This window comes from Equus quagga, chromosome 6 (genome assembly GCF_021613505.1).
Source record: "Equus quagga isolate Etosha38 chromosome 6, UCLA_HA_Equagga_1.0, whole genome shotgun sequence".
Classification (NCBI taxonomy): Eukaryota; Metazoa; Chordata; class Mammalia; order Perissodactyla; family Equidae; genus Equus; species Equus quagga.
In genome coordinates, this window is record NC_060272.1 from 67417858 (window position 1) to 67438070 (window position 20213).

At 39.8% G+C, this 20213-nt stretch overlaps 1 protein-coding gene across 3 annotated transcripts in view; it reads left to right on the forward strand.

The window, feature by feature from the left end:
• DCLK1 (doublecortin like kinase 1) overlaps positions 1 to 20213 on the forward strand; it is a 320917-nt gene that overhangs the window by 259203 nt on the left and 41501 nt on the right. For all 3 annotated transcript variants that reach the window (XM_046664669.1, XM_046664671.1, XM_046664670.1), the window contains exons 8-11: positions 566 to 674; positions 7511 to 7568; positions 8075 to 8194; positions 9653 to 9799. In XM_046664669.1, coding sequence (XP_046520625.1) covers positions 566 to 674; positions 7511 to 7568; positions 8075 to 8194; positions 9653 to 9799 — 434 coding nt within the window. The remainder of the gene's footprint in view (positions 1 to 565; positions 675 to 7510; positions 7569 to 8074; positions 8195 to 9652; positions 9800 to 20213) is intronic.

Consider the following 20213-nt stretch of genomic DNA (forward strand, 5'->3'; position numbering starts at 1 on the left):
TGGTGAGAACATTTGTCTAAAATCTGCTCATTGATGCTGGGGAGGGGTGGCAATCAGAGCTTAGTTCATAAGGAATTTTACGGAGATCTCCATTTCAGGATGTAGTAACGCTAAGGGTCCAAACAGCAGGCATTTTTCATGCTTGCACAGTGTCAAGCAGCCCAGAAACCCTTACGAGCTGCATTTTCCTTCTGAGCCATACCTAAGAGGGTCATTTCTCTGTACACAGTGGGTCTTCAGTAAACTCTATGGATCAAATTGGCATGAAATAAAAAGAACAAAACTTCCTCCTCAGAATCCCCACTGCAACAGAAAGCATCAGTTGCTCTTACGTAGGTGGGAGTAGACCGCATACGTTTTACATTTCCTTTCGGTTTATCATTTGTCTTTTGTAAAAACTGTTGAGTATACAATGTCAGCAGGGGCGGCTGGCCTCACTGTACGGAAAATGACATATTGATTCTGAATCAGTTCCAGTCGATTAGATGACACTTCTAAAAGTCTCCTTTGTGCAACATCTGTGTTCTCTTTTCTACCAATAAAATTGTACTAATGATTCTTTCAGAAGTGTCAGAGGAAGGCTTCCAGATTCCAGCCACAATAACAGAACGATATAAAGTCGGAAGGACAATAGGAGATGGAAATTTTGCTGTTGTCAAGGAATGTGTAGAAAGGTGAGAAAGATATCGTTTGCATTGAACTTTAAAGGAAACATTTGGCATTATTTTCCAAGACTGTGTCTTTATTTGCAGTCTGTGGCACATATGGAATAGGTTAATGTCTTAACCCCAGATGTAAAAAAATTTTCAAAAAAGAAAAGCCCACTTAACAACAGATTTGAAAAATGTAGTGATTCCTGGGGACAATCTATAAATTAAGGACTTTGATTTTTTCTTTTTAATGTACTCAGCGAAGCTTTGCCAGATCTTTCAGGTAAGTCCTTTTATTTTGTTTTAAAAAAAACATTGCATAGTTTTTTCTACACTTTCCTGAGACATTTTGTAGAGGTCAGAATGTTCCTGTCATATATCTCTAACATGTACTTTCATAAAATTAAGTATAATAACTTTGAAAAGCTTTAAGATGCATATGTATTGATCCCAACAAAAATGGTATTTAATACGTTAAAATGTTTTAAAATGAATGAGCCAGGTACTCTTGTGGGCCAAGGGGAAGGGTTTAGAGTGAAAATTTTATCCCTGGGATCTTGATACCTAATCAATAACAGTAGCTGGTGGCTACTAGATGGAGAACTGACAACTAGCAAAGTTACAACCCAGATTAAGGCTGCCTCAAACCCTAAACCCAGCGTTAGAGTTGGGATTCACTTCTTGAATAGCTTGCTTTAAGGGGACCCAGTCAGCCAGCAACTTCTTCTCAGAGCTGGGTGAGCAAAGTATTGACAAGTCAGGGGGACCTTGCCTCCTTCCTGGAGGCTGTGTGTCTGCTGGCTTCCTGGGGGCTGGCCTGGGCCTGCACCCTCTCTGTTACTCGTCTTTGGCCCCTGTGGGGCTGTGTGCCCTACTAGTTCATCAACACTGTGTGAGAATGATGCTGCTAAGCTCCACACTGCCTCTCAGAGAGGATGCCTTGGACCAGAAGCATTAGCCTGCAAGATCCAGAAGTGTTCTTCTCTAAGAGCTTTGATTTGGAAGCACAGATTCATGCCACATTACAGCTGGACGTCTACACAGGGCCTCAGATACCATGAGGGTCCCCGCACCCTTTGCCATTCTTCGGAAGGTGCTTCCCTGACTAAGGTAGTGGAACTCTCATTAAGCTACCCTCAAGCAGTGGATCTCAAAATCTGCTCCACCCCAATGTACCAGTTAGGCCAAGATATTCCCAACAGTAACAGTAACCCACCATAGCAGCCACTCTTTGTGAGGGAGGGGCATGAGTAATAAGTAGCTTGAAAATCCCCTAGTTGATACCGCTAGGCCACCCAACCTCCTCTCTTCCCCTCATTATCCCACTTGACTATTTGTTGCTTTACTGCCAAATATAGAAATTTCACATTATTTTCTTGGGCCTTACACCTCCAAAAGCAGGAACAACCACTGTTTACTAAACATAAACTATATACAAGGTCCTTCACTTACATTTCATTTATTTACCATGATAATCCCATAATGTCAGTATTGTCTCCATTTTATACAAGGAAAACCTGGAGAAGTTAAATGCCCAAGGTCGCTCAGCTAGTAAGTACTTAGCAAAGCATAGGTCTGAGCCCAGCTCTAAAATCCATGCCTGTGACCACTCTACTCCACTGCCTCCAGCAAGGAGTCTCCCATGAGAATGTGGCTTAGCTGAGCCAGTCACACACACCACATTTGTTCCTGTACAAAGAAGACAGAAATTAAATCAGGAAAGCCATTCCTAAGGTAATGAATGGAAGTATGTGTGCATGTGTTTATATAATTTTACATTTCATTTATACTTTTACTGATAGGAAATCCAACCCTCTTTAACTTTATTTCCACTATAGGAGAAAATGCCATTTTTAGCAGATTGCCATGCCCTTCCACTGTAGGGTATCTGGTTATTTGCCAGTTTTCATCATCTGTTGAGTCTGGCTGGGCGGCCATGGTCCATTTGCTGTTTCTCCTAGCTAATACGTGGATCACCATGGCATCTTAGTCCAACAGCAGTGGTCCTCCCCACAATAGAAATTTCTCATTTCTCCGTCCAGAATTAATTTATTTCTTTCTAGTTTGGATTGTGTTCATCTTACACGTGTTCACATCTTGAGTCTCATTGTACGAACCTTGAGAGTCTAAACACCAGATTGCTCCAAAAAGTGTTAATATTCTGCTCCTGCTGAATGAGGACATATGGCATGTGCCCTCTCTCCCGAGAGGCATCATGAAACATTCTTTTAATATTTTCCAGAGGTCCAAGAAAATAAAAGCGAGCTAAGAATGTTGTGTATGGCACACATTGCTTGCGGGTACATTCTGCCATATTTTGAGAACGAATATGTATTAACAAGAACAAGTATGTCCGTCCTCTCTGAATAATGTGCTGTCACAGGGAAGGTTATATAATGGATATAATAACAGTGTTGCACAGGCCTTTCTTTCCATGGTCCTATGCCAGGTAGTGGCTGCCAGTTCCACTTGGATTTCTGCCTGTCCCCTGGTAGCAGTTTCTCCAGTGGCCTCAGGAACCCCTACCACATGTTAAAGAAAGTTGGTGGACTGAGATGTGCTCTGTTTTGAAGCTGTTTTGTGGAGCATTTTGAGGCCCCAAAGAAAACTCAAAGAGCTGAAAAGCACTAGCAAGAGGTCAAACATGAGTAGAGGGCTCACGTTAAGGTGCCCTTTGTCTCTGGCTTTCCTGGCCCTGTGTGGACTAATTATCATACAAGCTAAGGTACAAGTGATACAGTCGTGAGCACTGGTGGTGTCTCGGGAGGCTCTTGACCTCTCCACCTGCATTGCTGGCATTTTTTAGTAATGTAGGCATCGGAATTGTATTAAAATTCTAGCTACTCATGATTCCCTCTCCCCCTCCTCCCCCTATAAACCGTAAGAGCTGCACAGCACAACTGCTTGCTCTAGCAGTGAATATAGGCTCAGACCCACCTGAACAACCTGAGACTCTAATGTCACCAAAAATGGGTTTCATCCACCTCGAAAATCTTCAGAATTCTCAAGAACCTTGTACCTATGATTTGAAGGCATTTCCTTCTGAAGTGGAATTTAGAGGATGAGTCAGGGTGAAGAAGTGTAGATATCTCTGGGCTGGCTGATAATGTTCTTCCCTCTCTCCTTCCTGGGGATGCTGTGGCACCTGATAGCCAGAGGGCCCGAGTTCAAAATCAAAATAGAACACCACTTCTGAGATGTTTTCTTTGCTCTTGGCAGTAGCTGAGGAGGAGGCTGAGGTCAGGCTTTATTACAATTACTCGGTAAACAAAGGTGCTGTTTATTAACCTCTCTTGCTGAAGGGTCTTCCTGCCATGTCCTAAATGCTACCATCCTCTGGAGTTTCCACAACTCCACCAACTTGTTGGAGCCCCTGCTAGTTCGGGCATATGCTGGGTACTTCTGGGGCCACAAAGACAGACAGACACAGCCTCTCTGCTTAAGAACCTGACCCACAATGAGGATTGCCATGGAATTCAATAAATGCTATGGAAGAGGAATGCCTGTGAAGTTGTTTTCTCTTTTCCACATAATCTTTTGAAAAACTTTCAAAACATAGCAAACAACAATAAGAAACCTGTTAGTCCAGGGCAGCCCCGTCTAGCTCAGCCTGTTCCTCTTTCAAAAGGCATTCTGCTGCCCTCCAGGCTGGGACAGGGCAAGGAATGGAGAGAAGACAGCCCTGGGTTTGAGAATCACTAGGTTAAACAAGACAGCTTTCTGCAAGCCATTTTTAGCACCAACATTCGAAATTAGATTTAGTTCAAGTTTGTAAAATTTGGAAATTTCTCTCTAGTAGTTCGGGCTCTAACCTTGGGTCAAAGTTAATAGGGAGGAGGCCTTACAAACGGAGTTCCCATAGACGAGGAGGAAGACGAAGTTTGTTCTGCTGCTGCTGCTGCTTTTGCTGTGGCATTCCAGGGCTCCCTGATTTCATAAAAGGTCAAGAATGTAATTTTGGGAACAAACAGGCAAATGGCCTGTATTTTCACCAGCAATCTAGGAGTCTAGTATTCTTCTCAACACAGCAAACTGTTGACTCCTTGGCGACAAGAACCAGGTCTGGTTCACCTCTGTAGCCACCAATGAACCGTGCTTATAATTGCTTGCTCAATAATTACACAGGCATAGGGATCCTTAGAGTTTAGGGTGGGTATGAAGGCAAACGCTCTATTTAACGTTTTGTTTCTTGCCAAGTGTTTTCATTTACCAACTTAAAGCAAGCAGTTAAATTTTTATTCTTACAGCATGCATTTAGTCCTAACACCTGTTTTCAGTCTCATTTTCCAGACTCAGCTACTTTCCTATAAACATGTACTTCAGTAATTAAGGATTTTCTTATGATTTTAGAATTCTGCCCTCAAGGAATCAAGAATGAAAACTCGCAGTAATTTTGGTGGTCCTCTGTGGGGCTCACTGATATGACATAACAGATAAATCTCATTGAGTGTTTGATCCTGTTATGTAAGGCTCCTGTGTACTGAACCCACAAGGTCCTTTTTCCTAGCGAGCCTAGGTTTGCTGCATTTTCCCCTCAGCTGTAGGCTCAGGGCATGGCCCCATTGTTTGGCATCCTGGGAGCTGTACACCCACTTGCTCACTTGGGATGCTGCTCTCTGTCTGGCTGGCTGTAGAGATTTCACCTTCCTGGGTCCCACACCAGCCCTTTGCCTTGAGTATAGCAAAGCTTCAATGTTACTCATTCCAGGGAAATGGAGGATCAAGGCGCGAACATGAGGAATGACCAAGCTGAGAAAGCCCACTCTCTTCTTACCAACACCATCCTGTCCATCCACCCGCTTTGTGGAGGCGCTGAGTGGAAGAGTCAGCTCCATCCTAGCTCCGTGCCCTGCCTGAGACTGCTGGCGTTTATCAAAGCAGTCAGTCCAAGAGTCTAGATTCCCCTGCCATCAAACGAAACATTTTAAACCACGTAGGAAATAGCTTATGTATTCTTATCTCAGATTTGCTTTATCATAATTTTTCAGTGATTCATGAAAAGCAGCATCCAGAAACACTCCAGCTTTTAGTTTTCCTCTTAAGTGTTTTTAAATTTGTAAACAAACTCTTCAGAAGCCTCTTAAAAAGAGGCTACTTAGAGGGACCCCACGATCCTTCTGTGATGTGAGGAATCCCCTTGTGTGTGAGTAATTTGACTCTCTCATTTATCTGTTTGTTCGTACATTTTAAATGTCTGCGTTAAATTTTTCATTTTCCCTCTTACTGAAGGGTTTTTTCTCCGCCCTTATCCCACGGCCTTGCTGGTGGTCTGGCGTTCACGTGGGGACATCTGTTACCCCGAGCGCTGCGCTCAGCCGCAGCCAGCTCACACCTTCCTCCACTTCACGGCCGCTCTGCCCAGCCCTGGGCCTGAAGAATCCGCAAAGGCGGAGAGAGGGGCCTCCTTGGGCCTCTGAGTCCATTTCTTCATGAAGCTGAGGCAATTTGGGCTCCCCTGGACAGCCCACAGTTTTTCAGGAGAGTCACCCTGAGGCAGGGGCCTCACCTCCTCCCTTCTGAACCACAAAGCCCTTTAGTATGGAAAATGGGCTTCAAAGTGATTGTTTTATTCTGGAGTTATTCACCAGATATAATTATAACAATTTGGTCAATGCTTATTGTTTTCTGCAAGCTACCACCGTGCACGGGCCTGGAAGTGTAGTGGGAAAAGCATTTTTAGAAGCAAATGACATGAATAGTTTCTAAAGTGCCCTGGAAACATGTTGTTAATATCTGGCCTCTTAATTTCTTTGTAGACAGATCGCTGTCTTGTCCTAGCTGCGTAACTAGGAAATCCCCCTTTGATTCTCTGTATTGAAGACTTTAAAACCCTATTTTAAAATTGTGTTCCTAATCAACCTCACTCCCACTGTATTCATTTGGATCCCTAAAATTGGCTTTTATCTATGGGTAAAAAGCTAAGCTGTCTTGGTTTCCCACCAGAAATGAAATGGCAATGCTTGTGAAGTAGTGGTTTATTATGATTGTTAAGCATGCATTGTTTGCTTCAACAATAGACCTGTCTGTCATGTTTGGCGCTACAGTATCTTAGAAATGTTAACACAAATTAGGAAGCTATTTAAAGGTAACCATATGACTAAACCCTCCCTCCCACACCCATCATGGAGGAGGGGCAGTGTTGGTTGGGCTATCTGTGAAGCAGAGACCCCAAGAACTCAGTCCTGCTTTTAACACTGCCATGTGGCTTTGGGAAAGTGAGTTGATTTTAATCGTCACCTGTATTTTATTTCTATGAAGTGAGACAGCCATAAAAAGGCCCAAGAGGTCACAGGAAGCTCAGATAATAATTTTCTGCCTTTTATACACCCTGAACACGTCATCCATGAGTTCTCTAACAGAATGCATAGGCTTGCACACTGAACCAAGTCTACAGAGTGTGAACTGCTTCTTGAGAGTTTTCAGTGTGACCATGAGAGCCATTCAGAAAACTGTCACAGCCACACTTTGTGGATAGAGAACTTCAAGAGAACTGGGAAGAAGAAAGGCGGAAACTCATATCTGCTTTATGTCTGGACCACACCAATTCAGAGGGAAGGGCAGGCAGGGCACCGCAGCAGGAGAAGTTATGCATGACAGTAGCATTGGTAGTGTTTGTATTACAGGTATGGCGACATTAACAGCTCCACATGTTTCTATGCTAGCATATTTGTTGTCCTTACACTTGGTCAACCCCTAAAAGTTTACATATTTCTTTTAAAAAAGGAAAAGAGAGTTCTTCACAAAATATTTATGCCTTGATGCAAGATCTGTGGGGCAAGAAATTAATCCTTAACAAGAGGATTCAATCTTGTTAATCTGAAATTGTTTCTTTATTTAAAAAAAAGACTATCTCTTTGCAGGTCGACTGCTAGGGAGTATGCTCTGAAAATTATCAAGAAAAGCAAATGTCGAGGCAAAGTATGTATAAGGTTTATTTTTATAAAAATACAATATTCGGGGGGTGGAAGCACAAAGATCAGTTTCCAAGTAGACATAAGGTCACCCTAGTTGTTGGATTTGGGTGGAGTAAAATGTTATATACTAATTAGAATGTAACTTTATTCTATAAATATCCCTGGAATAAAAGTTAGTTAGAATGATTGGATGTTATTTCTGTTCCTTATCTATGTTTGTTTGCTTGCTTGTTTACTTTCTTCCATTACTTTTGTGATTTAAGTTTCATTCCATCCTTCTATATGCAATTATAGTTATCAGGATAGGTTCAGAAATTAACAAGCATCATCTAAGGACCTTCAACATCTTATGGCAATGCTAGGCTATCTGAAGATCAGAATCTAAGATATACTTATATTTTGCAAAACACATCTCCCTTGGTCCTCAGCTAGTATAGTTTTACTCATTTGAGTTAGCTCCTCCTACGTTTTGATGTGTATACTGATTAAGGTAACTTTTCCCTTGGACAGGAGCACATGATCCAGAATGAGGTGTCTATTTTAAGAAGAGTGAAGCATCCCAATATTGTTCTTCTGATTGAAGAGATGGATGTGCCAACTGAGCTGTATCTTGTCATGGAATTAGTAAAGGTGTGTATTTTGGAAAAAAAGAAACCTGTACAAGACACCACACTTTTCTATATAATAGAACTCTCTCCTTTGTTTCCTCCCTCCAGTATTCAGCCTCTCATTTCTATCCATTGGCAAAATGGTGAAGACTATTAACATTAGAATTATACTGCTGGAGTTCGAGTCCCAACCTTAACCTAAATAGCTCCATGACCTTAGATATACCTCTCTGTGCCTCAGTTCCCTCATATGTAAAATGAGAATAATAATAGCACCTACCTAGGAGTGTTATTCTGAGGATACGAGGGATGGCTTCCACCAGTCTGTGTGACACAGAAAGTATTAGATACCCATGATTGTTGTTCTTATCATTGTTGTAGAAATTGTTCACTTTTCCATTAATTACATCCAAACATATCACCTATTTTTATAAAAACAAACTTTAAAGTTTTAGTCACCAATGGAATTGGAAAAGGGCACAGTCTAATAATAATGTAAATATTCTACCACCTTTCATTGAATATTACAATCTCATCCTGTCATGTAAAATTTATGTTTTTATTCTATTAAATCATAGAATATTGTAATGGCCAAATATTGATAATGGTCGAATCTAGGTGAAAGGTGACCCACCTATTCCCTCTACTTCTATGTTTGACATTTTCACTAATTAGAAGCTTTGAAAAGTTGAATGTTTAATTTCATGAAGTTATACTTTCTCAAGCCTTTTCTATTATATTAATCTAACTGAAGGTGTAAATAATGTCTACTTTAGTCGTAACGTGTTGTAAATTAGTCACATCACCTTCTGCATCAACTGTGTGCACCATCAGTGAGATCCTGGGGCTCCAGGAACCGTGTTTGGAATCCTCGGCTGAGCTGGTGGCAGAAATCAGCTCTGTGGAATGTAGGGTTTCCTTTTGTAAATATTTAAGACCGAGAAAGCGTTTAATAAACAAATATGTTACTATATAGAAAAATATTCATTCTAGGGCCTTTAAACTTTCATTATTCAGAGTTGCTTTTTCAGATCTGTTTGCGTTGTTTTTACTTAGTAGTTATTCATATTTATAGATGAATTCTACTTTTTTCTACCTCAAGTTAGGATTTGTTTCTTTCAGAGGGGTCGTAACTTGTTGGTTTGTGGTAACACAAGGTTATTTTCACATTTGAGGACGCGACTCCACCCGTCTTCCCTGGCCGGGGCCTGTGGAAATGGCTGCCTGTCTGAGGGCAGAGCATCCTCATCCTGCTTTTTCCTTAGAGCTCTGGAGGAAATATCGCTGGCTTTCACAGTAGAGAGAGAAGTCACCATAAAGTCTCTGAGGCTTTGAGAGGGAAGTGGCAGGGAAATCCCCAGGCGCTCAAAGATCCTGCCTGTGTTCTTCATTTCCTTTGGAGTCCGTCAGTCGCCTCTCCAGGCGGCCCCATTGGACCATCTGTTATAATGTGCTGCTCCGCCTGCTGTTCTCTTCTTAGGGAGGAGACCTCTTTGATGCTATTACTTCCACTAACAAATACACTGAGCGAGACGCCAGTGGGATGCTGTACAACCTGGCCAGCGCCATCAAATACCTGCACAGCCTGAACATCGTCCACCGCGACATCAAGCCAGAGAACTTGCTGGTAAGAGGAGTTCCCACTTCAGGGCATCTGGAGTTCCAAGCACTCATGAGTGAATTTGAGTATTTCTCTTTTTTTTCTTTTCTATTTGCTTTTCTTTCTTTTTTAGAAAGATTACCTTAAAGGCTAGCTTCCAGCTGGCCTTCAGTGACTAGCTGGAAACCAGTCTTTTAATTTGATCTATAAGGGTTACTGTGCCATTAGGAGCACTTGACTTACCAGCAAGGAAAAACCTGAGGCAGGGCTGGGAAGAGAGCTCAGGAAATCTGGGGCGGCTGTTAATACCTTGGGGTAGGCCAAGATAGATACAGCACTTTTATGTTAGAAAGTTTGTACTTGGAAAAAAAAAAAACAGGAAGCCCCTTTAGACTTTCTCTTAGCCTCTCAAATGTACATCCCAATAATAAGATCTAAGCTAAGAGAATAAAGCAAAATGAGTTTTAAAGACCCCAGCCCCTCAGCATAAAAATAATCATGATAAAGACTGATTTTAAAAATCAGAGGCATTCTTACCCCCTTTATGACAATTAGTTTGCTGTTCACAAACTTCATCTCTCTGGGGAAACAGTGCTAGTTCTGCAGGCAAGCCAGTGAGGATCCCCTCCAGGTCCAGTTGTTAAGGGGACAGTATTGGAAAGAACTGAAGAGACAGAGACTGGGCATCTGGGATGTGTCACTGGTGAACATGGGAGTAACATAATTTTCTGGCTATTCAAGCTGGAATTTTAATGAAATCTGTTCAATCTCCCCCACCCCCAAGATGCTAGTTCTTCTTTTACTTTCATTATCCAACCCCAAGTGTCATGTATTATGGGTAACTATTACTTTGTCCATCTCTTCAGAAATCTGGGAATTGAGGACTCTCTTTCTGAAGCAGTATTTCTCCAAGGGTGGTCCAGACTCCCTGCATCAGAATTACTCCCAGATGCCTGTTAAAAATGCAAATTTCTGAGCCTCCCTCCAGCCCTGCCAAATCAGAATCTGGTGACTGGTGACAGGGTGCAGGTCTACACCGCAGCCAGCTCCCCACATGGTCTGAATGAACACTCAAGTTTAAAATGAGATGAGCAACCCAGCTCCCAGCACCCAATAAAGTCTGAGATCCTCTGTTATGGAGCGCCACCTCCGTGTGCTTGCCCTGTGCTGAGGGCTTTATGCTCATCTCATTTAATCCTCACAACAACCATGTGGCGTAAGTTCTATTACTGGCCCGTCTGAGAGGTAAGGAAACCTGGGTGTTTAGAAGTTAAAAGACCTGCCCAAGGCTGTAACAACTCAGAAAAGGAAGAGCCAAGATCTCAGTCTCACTCTGCCCTGGTCCAAAGTCCAAGTTTTTAAACACTAGACTACAGAGAGCTGTGAATTAGGGAGAGAGCTTTATTGCGTGCGTGCGTGCCCTGTGCCAGGTACTGTGCAGAGAACAGAGAGACATGCCTTCATGGAGCTGACATTCAAGAAGGAAAAATAGCCATTCAAGAAATAAATACACGAGCAATTAGTTAGTTGCAATTATGTTAGTAATCTTGTAGCTGCTGGCTAATGAAGGCAGCTGAGGTCAAACAGAGTTCTGATTTAATTGCCCCTCAAATTTCACATCTCCGAAGTAGCCTGAACATTCTCTTCTGCATAGTCGCCTCCATAAACTGCAGCCGTTTTCTCTCGTCTGCGCTCATTATTCCTGTGTCCTGAATTATGCAGGATTGTCTCACGGGAACAGCCTTACAACTGGGCCTTTGTTTAAAATCTTCTCTAGCCTCCGAAAATTCAGTGACTGAAAATTAAAGTTTTATTTCCCTTCCCCTTTTTGCAGTTCAATTTTGTGTACCCATTGTTCACTCGCGTCTCACCAGAGCATTATGTGTTTCTGTAAATGCCATCAGTGATCACAGAGCAGTGTACTTTTACTAAAATTGCAATTTGCAGGATACTTTGTAACTATTGTGCTCTTTCAAACATTTTAAATTACCCAGAAAGAAAAAAGTTTTCTTTTTTCTTTCTTTCCTAATTTAAGAATGTTAAATACACACCATTGTGGTCACTCATAATATAAGTTTAAAATATATATATGAAAAACTAAACTACTTCTACTTTGCTGGTATAGTAATTTCTTACTATAGGGAGTGTTAAGGGTCAATGAGTTTTGCGGGATAAATCTGTTATAGGATGAAATAGGAGAATAGAATAAGTTTAACAAAATTAGGGTGACACTGGTAATTGCACTGGAAACCTCTGTTAATTTCGCATTCTGTTGACCTCTGTGTGGAAATGAGAGCACTGTCGTGGGAGGCACACATTCACATATCAGGATTTATAGTCAGACGGACAAAGTTCAAAACCAAGTGCTTTACTCTTCCACTGGCTTGTCTTGTGACCTTGAACAAGTTACTTAACTCCTCTGAGCCTCCTTTAAGGGGATTTTATGAAGATAAAGAGATAACATGTAACTATTAGTTACCTTCCTTTTTATTTCCCCTTGATTTGCAATAAAAATTAAATTATTCCTAAAAATAAAACTGTTTAACAATAATATTATGTGTTGTAAAAATCATCTCTCATCTTTTTTTGACATTGCTTTTAAAATTTTACGATTTTCCCATGCATGGATTTGCCATCTCGTGGCAAAACGTAGAGCTGCAGACTGTTTGAAAAGTGCTAGGATAGTTTGAATGTTAAGATTTTGAATCCATTTTCTTACTACGGAGAAACTTACCAAATAAATAAAAAGGCCTCATGCATGCTTTGCATTATTGTTTTATTAAGAGACCTCAAAAAGCCCTATGAAGTGTTACGCTGCTGATGAGATTTTTGCTGTTCAAGTGTTAATGTTTGTTATAACTAGCAAAGGATTATTTATAAATGTCTAATTCAGGTATAGATTTCACTTTATTGTAGTATCATTGCATATACAGAACTTTTAGAACTTTGTCTTTTTAATTCTTATAGAACAATATAGAAATATTGTAACTTGTCTTTAAGGATCTATATTGATCATAGGAATGATTTATTTAAGCCTAAGTAGTTGGTCAGGTCAAAGCATTTTAATGAGAAAATATGATTTGATTTACAGTGATGTTTCCAGCCACATTGTAGGTGAAAACTGGGAACTGACCCAACAAAAATACTTCTTATAATTTTATTACTGTGTCATTACTAAGATTTTTTTTCACAAGGTAATCATATCAGTGACTTTATATGTGTGTGGGTGGGGGGGCTGTTTGCTTTGTCAGACCTGGTGCTTAATGGTCCATATGGACAAGTGACAGGTGAATGAGAGGGTGGATGAGATGACAGAGTGAATGAGTGATACTTCTTCACAGAATAGAGGACAGACCCAATGCGATACGTCCAAGCCATTTCTCAATTCATCTGTTACATTGAAGACTCACGTTGATCTCAGTCTAAACTTCACTGGGTGGGCAGAGAAAGTACAGTGGGACCTTTGTGTGTGCGTGTATGTGTCTGTGCCGTGATAGTTTATGACTAAAAGGAACCTTTTGCTTTTTTCAAAAAAAAAAAAAAAACTAAGATCAACTGCCTTCAGTTCACATAAGTCACCACTAGATGGCAAGCTTATACCCTTGGCAGCAAAGATCATCAGGGGCAGCCTGTGTTTCTTCCAAGGAGCTGAGAGGGACTTTTATTTATATATTTTTTTAATTAATTTATTTTTTTAATTGAAGTATAGTTGACATACAATATTGTATTGATTTCAGCTTAAAACATGGTTCAACATTTATATACATTACAAAATGATCACCCTGCTAAGATTAGTAACCATCTGTCATCATACAAAGCTGTCACAATATTATTGACTGTATTCCTTATGCTGTACGTTCCATCCCCAAGACTTGTTTATTTCATGACTGGAAGTTTGTACCTCTTATCCCCTTCACCTATTTCGCCCTTCTCCCCACCACCTACCCCTCAGGCAACCACCAATTTGTTCTCTGTATCTATGTCTGTTTGTTTTCTTTTGTTTGTTCATTTGTTTTGTTTTTTTAGATTCCACATATAAGTGAAATAATACTGTATTCTTTATTGTTCTGACTTATTTCACTTATCATAATACCCTCTAGATCCATCCATGTTGTCACAAATGGTAGGATTTCATTCTTTTTTATGGCTAATATTCCATTGTCTATATATACCACATCTTCTTTATCCATTCATCTGTTGATGGACACTTAGGTTGCTTCCATATCTTGGTTATTGTAATCAATGCTGCAATGAACATGGGGTGCTGATATCTTTTCAAATAAGTGTTTTTGTTTCCTTCAGATAAATACCCAGAAGTAGAATTGCTAGATCATATGGCAGTTCTAGTTTTAATTTTTTGAAGACCCTCTATACTATTTTCTATAGTGGTTGCACCAATTTACAATCCCACCAACAGTGCACAAGGTTTCCTTTTTCTCCACATCCTTGCCAACACTTGTTATTTGTTGTTTTTTTCATAATAGCCATTCTGACAGGTATGAAGTGATATCTCACTGTGGTTTTGATTTATATTTCCCTGATGATTAGTGATATTGAGCATCTTTTCATGTGTCTGGTAGCTGTCTGTATGTCTTCTTTGGAAAAATGTCTATTTAGGTCCTCTGCCCACTTTTTAATCAGATTATTTGGTTTTTTTATATTGAGTTGTATGAGTTCTTTGTATATTTTGGATATTAACCCCTTATCAGATATATCATTTGCAGATATCTTCCCCCACTCAGTAGGTTGCCTTTTCGTTTTGTTGATGGTTTCCCCACTGTGCTTTTTAGTTTGCTGTAGCTTCATTTGTTTATTTTTGCTTTTGTTGCCCTTGCCTGAGGAGACATATCCAAAAAAATATTGCTAAGACCAATGTCAAAGAGTTTAATATCTATGTTTTCTTCTAGAAGTTTTATGGTTTCAGGTCTTTCATTTAAGTCTTGAATCCATTTTGAGTTTATTTTTGTATATGGTGTAAAGAAGTGGTTCAGTTCCATTCTGTCCAGTTTTCCCAACACCATTTATTAAAGAGACTGTCTTTTCCCCATTGTATATTCTTACCTCCTTTGTCATAGATTAATTGACCATATAGGTGTGGATTTATTTCTGGGCTGAGAGGGTCTTTTAAAATATATACACAGATGCCACTTGTTTAGGAAAATTAAAGACTTTACTGGCAAAAATATAACTTACTTCACTAGTTTTTATTAGATTCCAGAAATAAGCACAATAATTTTCTTGAAATATAAAAGTTTATGTTCAGAAGCCTTTTTCCTTCCCAGCTCCCTAATACTCTCTGGGAGAAAGCAGTTTCTAAGAGAAACTGCCTCTCTCGGTCAGAAATTTTTCTTTAGAAACTCTGTGTCTAGGTATTTGTGCCTGCTTCTAGCTGCCCATCAAAATGGCATGTGTAGCTCCTGATCCGCAGTTTCATGAAGTGGATTGTATCTAGTAAGAAGCTATCCTGTTTTCCCTAAGTGATGACCATAGGTTGTGCTTCAGCTTTTCTTAGTTTCCAGTTCAAGCCAACACCAACCTCACAAGATAATGAATTTCCTTCTGCCTTAATCCCATGACTCTTAATGCCAAAATAAATCTATTTTGTGATAGGATAGCTAACTACACTGGTAGACAAGGCAAGTGCCCCAGACAGAGTATATCTAGAAGTCATAGACAAAAACATAGTTGAGTGGATTTGTAGTCAGTCCACTGTACTGTGAACTTGAGCCACCAGAGTGTTGATTAATGGATTGGGGATCACCCAAAGGAAGGGAGCCAGGGATCTCACAGGAGTCTGTTACTAGCTCCACCCTAATCAGCATTACCAGTGACTTGAAATGAAGATGTATTCTACCAAATGACAGAATTGACATCCAAAAATATCTTTGGCTCTATAAAGGTCTAAAATTAGTTAAGATAAAATTTAACAAGAGATAAAAATAAATCCCTGTGGACTAAGTCGTTTTGGTGTAGTTGTTTTATTAATCATTGTGGAAAAACAGAAATGGGAAAACTTGGCCTGACGGGGTCAAAAGACTGTTAGTTGACCGTAAGTTCAGTGTGAGCCTCAGTGTGACGTGACTGCTAAAAATACTAAGGCTCCTCCTTAGACTTCTTTCACTGAAAGACTGTTGCCGTCAAGAGAGTCCTCCGCCTTGCTTATATAACCACATCCTCTCGTGAGGGACCTGAATACATCATGTCAGGGGCCTGAAGTTGAGCCCACAGAAGGGGTGGAGAAAGTGGAGCATGGTAGCTCTCAGTGAATATGGCTGCTAAATGGAAGATGGGAAAATGTTTTTCTGCCATTTTGGAGAGCACTGAACTCAAACTAAAGAGAAGGCATTAAGGGGCGAGAGATTTGAGGCTGACGTAAGATAAAACTTTCTAACAATTATACCTGTTTCAGAATTAAGTGGCCTTTATTACAGGTAGATTGTGGTCATTGAAAATGTTCAAGCAGAAACTGAATGATTGTTTTTCGTAGGTGTTTAGAAAAAAAATCTGCTCTCTGAATTTGGATAAAAGTTGAGGGAAAACAGAAGAAAAACAACATTTCTCCAAACATTATTTAATACAATAATGTGCCAGTTACTCTGCTAAGCATTTGCTGAGGGCCCTTCCCCAAGGATCTGTGATTCCAACACAGAAAAGACATGAAGTAAGAGAGGAGGATGTCCCTTTTGTTTGTCTACATCTGTCTGCTCTACTACTCATCCCTTCTGTCATTAAGAACTTAAATAATATCGTTTATTTCATTAAAAATGACATGGCCTGAGGCTGGCCTGATGGCATAGTGGTTAAGTTTGCATGCTGCACTTCAGCAGCCTGGGGTTCACAGATTCGGATCCCCAGCATGGACCTACACACTGCTCACCAAGCTATTTTGTGGTGGTGTCCCACATACAAAATAGAAGAAGATTGCCACAAATGTTAGCTCAGGGCCAATCTTCCTCACCAAAAATAGTAATAATAATAATGACATTGCTTTATTGGGCTATCAAAGATAAATAATAATAATAGTAATGTACATTGTTGGCAAAGTTATGAGGAGACCAATCATCTTATATGTATTGGTGGAAGAGTAACTAGATAGAACCTTTCTGAAAGGTAATTTGGTAACATATAACTGAAGCCCTAAATAACATATGTACCCTGTGACCAAGTAATTCTACTTCTAGAAATGTAACCTAAAGAAAAAAACAGATATGTATACATATATAGGGATGTTCATCTCAGGGTTTTTTAGTATGAAAAAATATATAGAAACAACTTATCTCAGGGCACTGAGCAGTTAAATAATGGCATGATGGGGAGACAGGAGGGCATAGTGGTTAGAATCATGGACTTAGCTATACTGAGCTTAAGTTCTAGCTCTGCCTCTTGTTAGCTGTGTAACATTGGGCAAGTTACTTAACATCTCTGAAGCTCAACTTTCTCATCTGTAAAATATCAATAAGATTACTTAATAGGATTGTTGTGAAGATCAAATGGGACAGTGATTGTGAAGTTTCAACACAATGCCTGGTACATCCCATCTTCTCAATAAATGGCAGTCGTGGTAGTTGTTGGGATTATCAATATGGTGCATCCATACAATGGAAATCCAGCAGCCACTGAAAATCATGACGTAGATATGTGCTTATTCAACTGGGAAAACATTCAGGATATATTGTCCAGTGGAAAAAGAAAAGCAGGAAAGAGAGAGAAAGCAAGCTCTGGAAGTCCATCCCCCAAAATGTTAACAATGGTTATTTCTAGGTGTCAAGATTATAGGTGAGTTTAATTCCTTTCCCAGTGTTATTATCTGTCTTTTCTAATTTTCATACAATGACATATTGGATATTACTTGTGTGATGAAAATGTAATACAATTTTTTTAAATGGCGATGATTTTGAGTTCCCACAGTTTTAGCAAAATCCTAGGATATACAGTTGCTCACAGAATCTGGAATGTGCATGTTTCTTGTCTCTCACTGCAGCTGCATAGAACTCCTTTTTAGATAGTTTCGTGACTGTTTTAAGGTGAGGATGAGAATCAGGTTTCTGAGAGCTTCCAGTCACTTCTCCATCTTTCCAGATATCTCTCGTGGAATACTTTGAAAAGCTGTTTCATTTTTTCCTCTAATGCTGTTATCCCTTTTCTGGATTCTATGCAACTTTCGTTGTTTCACTTACCTTTTGATTTCATAAAGATTTTATATGTGGGTATAAAATGGGTTTGGTTTTCTTAAGAATTAATTTTTTTTCCAGGAGGTTTAATTCTAAAGTATGTGGACCATGAAGTGCATTTTGTAAAATAATTCCCTGCACAAATGTTGTTATACTTCATGTCTTAAAGGTTAAAGATTTAAATTTAATCTATTTTCCTCAGAAAGCATCGTAAAGGCCATATACCATGGCTGGAGGAAAATCAATATCTTTTTAGAGGGATACCATATTTGTTAAAAAGTAAATTAACTTTTTTTCATGGCTTTGTCGATTTCATGCCTTTTTTGTTCAATTCTGTTTGGTGAAATAATTTTCAGTACCTACTGTGCTCCTCTGTGAAAAATATTTCGGTGGTTACTAATGATTCATTAGCCAGCATTTCAATGGGGCTATCCTTAAATTTGTAGCAACATTGAGAATTATGTTTGTTCCAACACATCTGTTATGTTAGTCAGCTTTTAGTTCTTTATTATGGGAATCTCAGAAACCATTTGACAGGGGTTCAGGTTATCTGTGAATTTTCATATTATTTTATGGCCACCGGCTGCATTTTATGACTCTATATTAAATCTTTTAGTTTTTCAAATAGCTTTCCCAAATGGTCTCAATTTCTAATCCAAGGGAAATCAGGCATATGCCCAAACATCTACTGTTCAGCAAGTTACGGCTACTGTGAAACCCCAAATAGATGAAAAAGAAACAAAAATCAAAGTCTTCTTTAAAAAGAAAAGTCCTGTGTAAAATACCAGTGTGCCAAAAACCTACATCCCTGACCTTTTCCCATATCTATTCTTGGTAGGACCTGCCTTCAGCTTTTAATTGGAACCTTTTTCATAATTATTGCCATTTAACGCATTTAGTCTGTCAAATCATGGGATGTCTTTATAGCCATATAATAAACCCTAGAGAACAACTTCTCTGACTGTAGCCATCTGCAATGATCACAAGAGGAGCTTACAAAACACTGACAGTCTTTATGGTAATAGGATACATATGGCAGCCCACAATTATGTGTAGCTGCATTCAATTAGTGTTGTACAATTACACAGTTTTATTGCTTAGTTAGAACAGTGAAAGCACTACGTACTGGGTAATTTGCACTAATCCCCGTCTCTTTAATAGCCCCTCAGTGTTCAAAATGTGGGGGAACATCTATAGTATTTAAAGGGCCTGGGATGAACATTAAATCATATCTCATGTTGTGAATACTCTTTGATTGACAATTAGTGTACTCCCACTGCTTGTGTGGGTCACGTTTTATGGAGGCTTTAAAATACCCTTGTAGCAAAAGTTCTTCATCCATCAGAACCCCGCTGGCTGGATCAGGCTGGCCAAGTCTATCCTTGCGGCGTGTTGCTGTCCTTCCTGAAAGGTGGTCAGGCTGAGGAGACATGCTGAGAACAAAGTCAGAACCGATTCAGAGTGCTAGAAACCAAGGACTTGGCATTTTAAATGTGAACTTGTTAGAAGCTTTTGTGATTCCTAACTTTTAATTAAAAACTTAGTTCAAAGTGAATTTATAGCTGCCATTTGGGAAAATACTTTCTGGAGATGGTTTTGTGAGGAGCGTGTGTGTGTGTGTGTGTGTGTGTGTGTGTGTGTGTGTGTGTGTGTGAAGCAGATGTATTTAGCAATCTGTGATTTTAACCAAGGTTTAATTACATATGCAAATGGCCTCACTCATGCCCCTCTGTAATTGGCTCGGGGAGGGAGAAGGGTGAGCCCAGCTCAGGTTGCAGAAGGAGCTAGCACTGCGCCCCAGTGGTGAGGTGAGCTCATTATGCCGCTTAGGAAAGGCTCTCTCCCATTGGAGGAGACAAAGCACTGGAATATATTCTTCTGTATCCTTCTCCCAAAGTGTTGACAGAGAAAAACCCAAAGCAACCTTGTTTCCTGCCCTGCGTGACAGTAAGTTAAACAGAATTCCAAACGAGGGGCCTAGACATGTATTCACCTGCAAAAACATTTTGCTGGAGCATTTTTAATGTACTTGGGTCTAGAAATGTTTTCAATTACATACGTGGGTTAGGTCTTTGTTGCTAAGCTCTTAGTGTCTCTCCTAAGCATCACTTTAAACCTCTTTATGTTCCTGAAAATTCTGCTATATGGTTTTCAAAACAAAAAAAGGGGGGAACATTGGAGAAGAGATTAAAGAGAAATAAAAAGAACATTAAAATGATGGATTCTATGTATTTTATTTAAACGATGTTGACTTCTTTTAGAAATATTAT